The sequence below is a fragment of the Daktulosphaira vitifoliae genome, unplaced genomic scaffold (genome assembly GCF_025091365.1).
Source record: "Daktulosphaira vitifoliae isolate Bord-2020 unplaced genomic scaffold, ASM2509136v1 Scaffold_182, whole genome shotgun sequence".
In the NCBI taxonomy this organism is placed as follows: domain Eukaryota; kingdom Metazoa; phylum Arthropoda; class Insecta; order Hemiptera; family Phylloxeridae; genus Daktulosphaira; species Daktulosphaira vitifoliae.
Window position 1 is genome coordinate 1 of NW_026099750.1, and position 10254 is coordinate 10254.

General features: G+C 26.7%; 1 protein-coding gene and 1 pseudogene across 1 annotated transcript; one reads left to right on the forward strand and one right to left on the reverse strand.

Annotated features, from left to right (window-relative positions):
- The first annotated feature begins 1605 nt into the window (after positions 1 to 1605).
- LOC126909204 (uncharacterized) lies at positions 1606 to 4215 on the forward strand (annotated as a pseudogene).
- Positions 4216 to 4343: 128 nt separating this feature from the next.
- On the reverse strand, positions 4344 to 9429 carry LOC126909201 (uncharacterized; the record flags this gene model as incomplete). The annotated part of the gene is made up of 7 exons (XM_050691618.1): positions 4344 to 4975; positions 5871 to 6061; positions 6137 to 7097; positions 7795 to 8075; positions 8374 to 8486; positions 8579 to 8801; positions 8872 to 9429. Coding segments are annotated over 7 exons (2490 nt in total), but the record flags the coding sequence as incomplete, so codon positions are not given.
- Between the last annotated feature and the right edge of the window lie 825 nt (positions 9430 to 10254).

A 10254-nucleotide genomic window follows, 5' to 3' on the forward strand; every position in this document is an offset into this window, starting at 1 on the left:
TGAAATATCGCAATAATCAAAAATACATTTTTAATAAAAAAATTGTTTGAATTTTATTTTTTTAAGTAAAAAAATGGCTTTCAGTTGTGACAAAGAAATAAAAAAATATAAACTGCACTTATAATCTTTTTTTATCATTATTATTTAAAATCAAAACACTGAAACTATAATACTATTATTCATTTAATATAACCAATATAATATATTGGTTATATTAAATGGATGAAATTATATTATAATTATTATGTCTTTTAACAAAAAAAAACACTTTTTTCTTCATAATAAAAAGTAATTTGAAAATATTTGATTATTGTTGTGAGATATATCTATTGTCTAAATATTTTTTATACTAATATCATTATCGGATTTGGTTGGTATACTATAGTCTCATTTTTATAACATTGGTAACTTAACGGTATTCTTGAAAATAAAAAAAATGATGAAAACATTTAGATATAACATTTAATTTTTGAATATAATTTTTTTTTGGATATCGATTTATTTTTTCATATGAAATCAATATATTGTAATATTGGGAACAATTTTTTTTTTCTTTTTTTATATTATTGCAATATAATATCGCTGAAATTTGGTACGATATCGATTTCCGGAAATATATCATTGACGAACTTCAAAAAATATTTTTTTTCTTATATTATCACTTGGCTTAAAAGCTTATAGTTTATGAACCGCAATAATGAATATACATAAGAGGACCCTGGGCAATTGCTGAGTAAGATGGGATTGTTTGGCACAGCTACTTACGCTTCAATATTTAAAGCGGTGTGCCAAACTACTAAATTAAAGTTTTTAGGTAAACCTAATTCAAACCTTAAGAAAAAATTATAGAACCCGTTCTTGAAATAATTAGACTAAACTTGAACTTGAACCGTATAATACTTGAGTGTAATCCTATTCAGCGATATATTTAAGAATTTACTGTGGAAGTCCAGATAACTTTAAGAAAGTAGAGTAGTAGGAGTGTTATTCGTTGTATACCCTAAACGCGATTTTATATCAATGGTAGGTTATAAAATACAGTGGCGTATTTAGAGGGAGGGATACTTCTTCCCCTATTGAAGAACCATTGCAAACATCAAAATTTTAACACCTAATTTTATATAATTAATTTATAAACTCCTACATTTTGTGTTACTATTAATGAACTCCTATAATTAATTTTTAAAAGTTCCATTTGATAACCTACAACATGTTTTAAATTGACCATAAGATTTTGCAGAGTTTGTGTAATTTTTTTTAATATTATATATACTTAATGCTCAAAATTGTCTTATTGTAGATCTCCAAAGAATGTTTAACTAAATTATAAGCTTATACATTAATTTAGAATTATGTCAACAAGTTGCGAAGACTTTTAATGTACTAAAATGAAAATTATACAGAGTGTTCAGCAAGTAAGGAAACATTGTAAGGTCAATTGTTACAAACAATAAAAACAATAGAAACCCGTTCTTTACTTACTGAACATTAAATAATTTTCATTTTAGTACATTAAAGGTCTTCGCAACTTATTGATGTAATTTCAAATTAATACATAAGCTTATATATTTTAAAGTCATATACCTTCTAATTTAAGTTAAAAAGTAAAAGTATTTTGCTTGTTTGAAACTCTTCTTAATATAAAAAATGTATACAATTTTTAGTTAGATATCGTTGGATTAAACAGAATGACATATCAAGTGTTGAAAAAAGTTATTCAATTATATATTAAAAAAAAAGAAGGTAAATAAAAATATTTTTACATCACTATGTGCCCAATTTTCTTAAGTAAATGAACAATTATTAAATAACTTATTAATAATTATATAAAACCATTTGTTTTAGAGTTAGCAAAATATGAGGTTCAATTTAAGATAAATAACTTAAACATTGAAGACATGTTTGAGCAAGAACGGATAAAATCCTTGTTAGATATTTTCAGACAACACTTATGGCGCGAAAGCGAATTTAATGTATATATGACAAAATTGGCTTCGACGAGAGAACTTGGACAACGAGTGCCATTAGATCCTAAAGATCAAGAAGGGTATTATATATTATTTTTGTATTTGATTAGGTTTGAATTAAGATTACTTTGCCACAACATTTAATTTATAGGGTAAAGATTTAAATATTCTGAAAAACTTCGAAAATGCGATAAAAACTTTTAAAATTGATAAATATTTTAAGAAGCACTCTAAATATTGTATAAAATAAAGCAATAGGACCAGATGAAGTGAAAGTAGGAGTATGGAAAATATTCAGCGGTGTTGGCATAAGGTAGTTGAAGGAACTATTAAATAAAATTTTATTAGAAGGAAAAATCCTAAATTAATAGAGAAATAGTATTGTGGTGCCCATATTTAAAGGTAAAGGTGACATACAGGAGTGTGGAAACTATAGAGGCATAAAACTTATGAGTCATAGTATGAAAATTTGGGAAAAGGTAATAGATAAGAGAGTAAGAAATGAGACATCGGTATCTAAAAACCAGTTTGAATTTATGTCTGGTAATTCAACAATGGAACCATTATCTTGTGTGAGGCAACTAAGTTAAAAAGTTTAGGCGAAAGAAAAATAAGTTGTATATGTCATTTAAAGATTTAGAAAAAGCATATGATAGAGTACCTAGAGAGGTTTTAAAGTGGGCATTAATGAAAAAAGGAGTCCCGAAAAGGTACATTAATATAATAAAAGATATGTATGATGGCACTTGCAGCAGGGTAAAAAGCGTAGGAGGAGTAACGAAGGTTTTAGAGGAAGAGTAGGAGTGCACCAAGGTATTGCTTTAAGCCCTTAATTACTTTTTATAGTGATGGATGAAATTACTAGAGAAATACAAAAAGATGTGCCGTGGTGCATGTTATTCGCTGACTATATATTGATAATAGGAGAAAATAGGGAAGAAATTAATCAAAGGCTAGAGGTGCAGAGATAAGCTCTTGAAGAAAAAAGTTTAAGAATAAGTAGGAGTAAAACAGAGTATACAGTTTGACCCCTAACCCTTTCCTAAAATTGTCTAAATATTCCATAAGTTTAATAAATGTTTAAAAATTCCAGACAAAATCATAAAAATTCTCTGACCATTATTTATTTATTTATTAAAGATAAACGGGCTTGAGCCCAGGTTACAATTTAAGGTGTAATATATAAGAAAAACAACATTTTAACAACATATAACAAAATATTATAACGTCTCCTGGCTTTCTAAAGTTTTCCAGACTTCTGGGAACAATGAAATGTATTGAAATTTAAACCTAACTTGAGATGAGTGAAAAGTTATTAACTGAAGCAATACTAGAATAGAGTATATATTTTTTTGATTATTTGCTTTTAAAAATGAGCATTTTGCAATTTTAAAATTATGTTTATAAGTTAACTTTACATTAAAAATTATGGAGCGTGTAAATAATTTTTAGTACATCCATAGGCTACACGATATTGCAATTGTTGAACAAAAAATGTATCGTAGTTGATAAACGTATGATATATTTGACTATTATTTTATTTTAAAATTTATTTAGTTGAAATATGTTATTTCAAATATAAAATTTTAACATAATTTTTCAATGAATAATAGTTATTCACAATAATAACCAGTGTTTTTATATTATTTATAAAGAAAAAATAATGAATATTTAAGAAATTGTCAAGTTAAAACTTAAAAATTTTAGAGTTGTTGTCTTTATTGGAAGTGCAACTAATTTTTCATCAACACTTTATGAATTGGAAAAAGAAATCAGTCCCTTACACAAACTAATAAAATGCCCCAAAGATTTCAAAAGAACAAGTGTCGAGAGATATTTTCGAAATAATAATTTTAATTTGGATTGGTGTAGTTTCAGACTAGTAATTATACATAATATTGCCTTTCTCATATGTTATAAGTCTAAAATTCTTTTAGGTAATACTTTCAAGAAACAATTATATCAAGTCAGTAAGCAATGAAAATTTTAAAACCCTAAAAAATTATGAGGAAAATATTTGGGAACTGATGGAACCATTACGTAATTTATGAATTTAACTGGACAGCAAATAATATGTCTTCAATTTTATTTTGTTTTTAAGTTTAATAATTATAATTATGTTACTTGTTATATTAACAATGGTTTGCATTTTAAAATGGTTAATAAGCAAAAATAATACATTTATTCTAAATGATATTAGAAAAATTGTTAGTTTTCTGTAATTAAACTGTAGCTTATTTCTCATAATAAATCTTTTCATATTTTAAATATAAAAATCTTAGATGACTTATTATACTTATTTTTACTATTCATACAATACACTTATCTAAATTTAATTGTATGAATAATTAAAGTTAAAAAAAAAAAACTCAACAATTGTAAAGGTAAATGTTTAATTTTAAATAAGATATGTCATTAACATTAAGATTAGAAATAAATTAAGGCCCAAATAGACAAATATTCTTAGAAGTTAAGATGATAAATTTTAAAACAATACAATTTTTTAAGTTAATGTAACAGTCACATAGTTAAACACTTTTTCAAAAAATGTCAAAATACAATATTATTTTAATACTTCAGGTATTTAGATAAATTTTCTATGCAATTAACTAATTAAATCAACATTTAGAGCTTAAAAAAGAAAAAACCAAATAAAAAATAAAAGTAAGCATGTTGAAGATAGAAGATTAAATTGTTAAATTATTCATTAAGATAAATTTTTCTTATTTAAAAATTAAAAAGAATGAAGTAAAGAGTATTTAAGAAATTTACCAATAAAGGTGTCTAATATTATACTAAGAATTTTAACAATTAGCATTCAGTATTATACTAAGAATTTTAACAATTAACATTCAGTAACAATGAGAGTCTGAGTTTGAGCAGTTTCAACACCATTGGGTTTAATGCGTACATTTTGCAATGATCCAATAACATTGTCCTTGTTTAAATCTTCAGAGTTGTTATAACGTAAATATGCAAAACCCCTTGGGCCTCTCCAAGTAATATGTCTGTAAATGAAATTTAATATATACAAAATATTAATGGTATCAATTTATTTTGAAACCAAAAAAACTCCAAAAATACAAAATTGAGTTAGATTCAATTTTTATTTTTCGAGTATAAATGTATTATTTGTGTTGATATCATTCAAATATCATTGTTCTATAGTTATTCAGTTTCAAATAAGATAATGTGTTACACGCAGAAACCAGTCATGTGAATGATATTTGACAACTTTCTGTGTTAAACATGACAGGAAATTTTATTCAGCTGATTGAACAGTTTGTTATTTTACACAAAAGCATATTTACAAAAACACCTAGATTAAAACACTTTAAACCCTGAAAATGAAGCAATTAGGCACAGGAAGAAAATAATTTTCTTGTGTAAAATACTTTAGAATAAATTTAGATACTTCAGTGACTTTACATTTAAAATATTAAGTACCATCTAACTTTTTAGTGTTTTTTAATTTTCTCATAATCAGACATTTTAAACTTAACGAATTTCTGAAATAATCAATTTAAGTAGTAAACAATTTTCAACTTTAAATTTAGTTTATTAATATAGATATGTATTTATCATAATTGTTATTATATAATATTGAAGGTTTAAGGTTATTCAGGTGCAAAAAAAGAATTCATATCTAAAATGTCCTTTGTGTTTCTTTGATGAAATAGCTTAAAATTAACTTAGAAATATTAAAAATCAATTATTTTATATAAACCTTTTTATCACAAGCAAATGTATCTACACTTGCAAATAATACAAATTTATAAATTTAAATGATATTATTTAGAGTGATATTAAAGATAATATTCTTTTAAAATTAAGTAATTATTTTATATACTAACAGTTCTTAAAATATAAGAATTAATAAAAATAAATTAAGAAAATACTCACAATGGCTTTACACCACGTTCCATCAAAGCAGCTTTTAAATCACGTACTCTAACATTGTTGGCAATATTTCCTACTTTAAGTACAAATTCATCTCCATTATTAATTCTAGAGTAGTTTGACCTTTCATTAGAATTATAGTACCCAATGCGGTTATTATTGTAACGGGATCTAGATTCTCGGTAATCTCTATGCTATAAAGTAATATTGTTTGAATAAAAATTTAAATAATATTACTTGAAAATATAAATAAATTATTGATATCATACTTCATCATTTGTTTGAGGAGACATTCCATTTCGGTAATGTGGTGGTCTAAAAACTCTCGAGTTGGTAAAACCTTCTTGCCGAATAACACTACCTTTAGAAAAACTGTTACGACGAGAAATAGAACCATCATAAAAGCTATTTTGACGAGACATATGATCATTAGAAAAACTATTATGCCGTACAATTGGATTGTTGCTGTTTTGACGAGATATTGTTGTATTGTAACTATTTTGGCGAATCATTGGTCCACTGAAATATCTAGTATTACGAACTACAGGCCCATTTGTGTATCTGTTTTGAGGAAAACCATTTGATCTATTAGACATATCACGTCTAGGGACTCTAGAATTATTTCTAGGCTGACGTTCTTGAGAATAAGCATCACAACGTGAATAATAATGCTTTGGACTTTGAACATATTCACGATGAGCTTTTCGGCTTAACGACATATCACGACTATAATCCTGACGATCAACATATTCATATTTAGCAGAACGTGAAGTACTTCGTGATTTATGCTTGTTGTTTCCTTTAGTTTTTGGAATAGACTGATAGTTAGCTTGTTTTTCATCATCTACAACATTACGTCGACGTGGCTTTTGACGAGATCTACGTTTTCCTTTAGTAGGTGTTGTTGTAGAAGGGGAATCTTCTTGTAAACCATTTGAGTTTTTAGAATCATTTTCAGGAGAACCATTTTTGGCAGATTCTGATTTAGTTCTACGTTTATTATTCTTTTTTGAAGAGCGGCGATCTTTTTCATTATTATTTTGTCTCACAATGGAACTGCTACGATTCGGTTGACTTGAAGTTGACTTAGTACGTTTCCGATTAGTTCTAGAGTCCTTAGTAGAAGCTGATCGTTGTCTTGAGATAGATCGATGCTTAGACACTTCAGAGTCTTTAAAAACAGAATCATTAGTTTCAGAACGTACAGAATATGATCGTCGGTGACGATAACTAAAAAAAAAAATAAAGCATTATTTAAAATATTTGGATTAACAAAAAGTTTAAAATCTTTTTCTTCTTATTTTTCCTGGTATTAGTTCCAACTACTTGGGGTCGGCCACCCTTATCCTAAACTTCCACTTTATACGATCTCCCACATCAGCTGTTTTCATAATGCATTCAATTACATTTTTCCATCAATTTTTTGGGTTTTCTCTACCTCTTCTTCCTTCAACATTCATTTCCATAACTGTTCTAACAGCTTTTGATTCCTCTCTCTTCATAACATGACCAAACCATCGAAGTATATTTTCTCTCATCTTATCTACAATTGACACTACACCTATACTCCCTCTTATATGTTCTTTCCTTATCCTATCTTCTCTAGTCACTCCACTCATCTATCTAAGCATTCTCATTCTCTGCTCTATTTTCTTGTCAACCGCTCAACACTTTGAACCATACATCATAACCGATTTCACTAGTCTTATAGAATTTACCTTTCAGCCTCATTGGAATTCTTTTATCGCATAACATACCAGACGTTTCTCTCCTCTTTAACTACCCGCACTTAATCCTGTGTCTTACATCTTTATCAATACCACAGCTCTTTTACACAACTGATCCTAAATACTTAGATACAAATAGTTTAAAATATAATTATTAAATTTTACAATTACAGGACAATAATTATTATTAGATTCAATACCTTTTTGTTTTTTTGAATGTTTTAGGCGATGGAGGTATTTCTTCAGGATCACTATCAACTTCTTTGAGTGTGCAGTCAATATTGCTATCAGCTTCTTGTCTGGTACGCAAAAGTTGTAATGGAGGCATTTCCAATAAACGACGTTTGGATATATATTTCCAAAATATATCCTTTGGGCGATCAAGACGATTTTCAACACGAATTATTTCATTGGGAGTTATTATGATGTCAACAGGTACATCGTATGGCATAAAAATATCAGCTGGAAGGTCGTCAAATACCTAAAAAAAATTAAAAATTATTAATATATAACAAACACAACTTGTGATTTTTAAATTGATTAAATTTTAGTCTTTTTCAATATCTTTAACTGTTACTTATACTAATTTTATGCGATTTATAATTAATAAATTTCAAGACATAATACTTTTATACATTAATTTAAAAATCAAAAACATTTCTCAGACACCCTATAAATGTAATCGAGATATTTTTATTGTTAAACCATTTTAAATTATATTAGCACCTATATTATAATTATAAGGAAATTATGTATAATACATAAACATATTTAGTCACCTGTGCATCATGAACAACTGTAACAATTACAGTATTTTCTGACACCATATTCATAGAATTTAATATAACAAACTCTAAATCACAGAAACCATTACCAATACCAATCCTACGACCTATAAAACAAAAATTGTCAAAATTCAAGTTTTAATTTGATTTTATAAAATTATTATTGAGTATATATATTATGGATGTAACTAAATTATACCTTTCTTATCAACAGCAACAGATCCTAAAACAATCATGTCAATATGAGGAACATCTTCATTTTTTTGATCAAGAGTTATTAGTTTATTTCCCCATTTTCGTAACCCTTTTTGTGTGCTAGCTGAACGTAACATTTTAGCTGAAGGTTCAGCAAATGGTAAAGAAACACATTGCAACAATCCTTCTTTTAAACGAAGTAATGGAACCAACAGTCTTTTACCCCACTAAAAATAGTAAAATAGCATTTAAAATCAAAAAATAAAATAGGAAGTTTAATTTTTAAATAATTCCTACACTTAAAGTCAAGAAACGTGCGGTTTCTTGAGCTTTATCAGGAGTAACTTGTATAGTTTTGGCTTTCTTGAAATCTTCCAACTTTTCTAATGACTGTGTAACATTGATACATCCTTTAAAATTAGGAATACGATTGAAACAAGGTTTGGGAAAGACAACCAATGAATTTTCTTCCAAAAACTCCCAAACTTTTTGACGAATTTCTTTTTTAGTTTTTAATTCCATAATAATACTATTATCAATTCGTTGGGGTTTGGTAGGTTCATCGCTTATAGTTTTTTTAGTTTCTTTTTCATCATGGATATCATTTCTTTTATTAATTTCTGGTACTTCTTCACCAGGAGCCAGTCGATCTTTCAATTCATTTGAGCTATTTTCAGTTACAGATTCATTCTGTTTGTTAGCAAGTTGTTCATATTCTAAATTAGATTCCACAGAATTGTTAGACACTTTATCTTTTCTGACATCATTAGTCTGTTCTGACTGTGTGTTTTGATCTGAAGATTCTTTAGAATTTTCAACTTTTGATGAATCTAAAAAAAAAAAAAAAAATATATCTAATTATCTCAGATTATTTAATAATCATACAAGTATTGTCTGACCAACACATTATAGAATCAGTTTTTTCAACAAAACCTTATAAATTCTTTAAATTAACTAATTAAATATAAAAATAATAAGTAAATATTAATAATGTTTGCTTGAAATTGAAAATACTTTTTTGCTATCATGTCATTATTAAGTATTCATAAGACTTAATAAAGAGGTGATAAATTTCCCCAGAATATAAATACTGTGTATTTTTTCTTTTAGAGTAATAGAGAATAATTTTTATAAGTATACCTCTTCAAAACAAAAGCCTAACTGTAGTTATTAATACAACAATAATATTATTATATTAATCCTAACGAAGAAAATACTTAGATACACCTGGAAAGGAGGAAGCAAAAAATTGTATTACAAATAGCCTCCTTAAACATTTTAGCTTCGATGCGAAGCTGAGAAGGTATTAATTTTACCATGATGTGTTTATTTTTTTATTTTTTTGTGTCTGTCACTACTTTTTCTCAGCTCTCACTGGACCGATTTCTTTTAACAATACGTCAAAAGATCACAAATTGTATCTAGTTGAAGACATTACCCTTAAAAATTTAAAAATTTTCCCTCGTTCCCCGCAAATGGGGGAAATATCCAAAAAAATTACAAATTTAAAAATCGACAAATTTTGTCATTTTTTTCACTTTTTTTTCTTAAAACTTCCATAACTTTTTCAAAAATCAACAAATCAACATAATTTTTTTTTAAACTAAAACCTTAGATATTTTCCTTTCATTTGATATAATTTTTTTGAAAATTTAACACTTAACCTGCTCATGGGGGGGG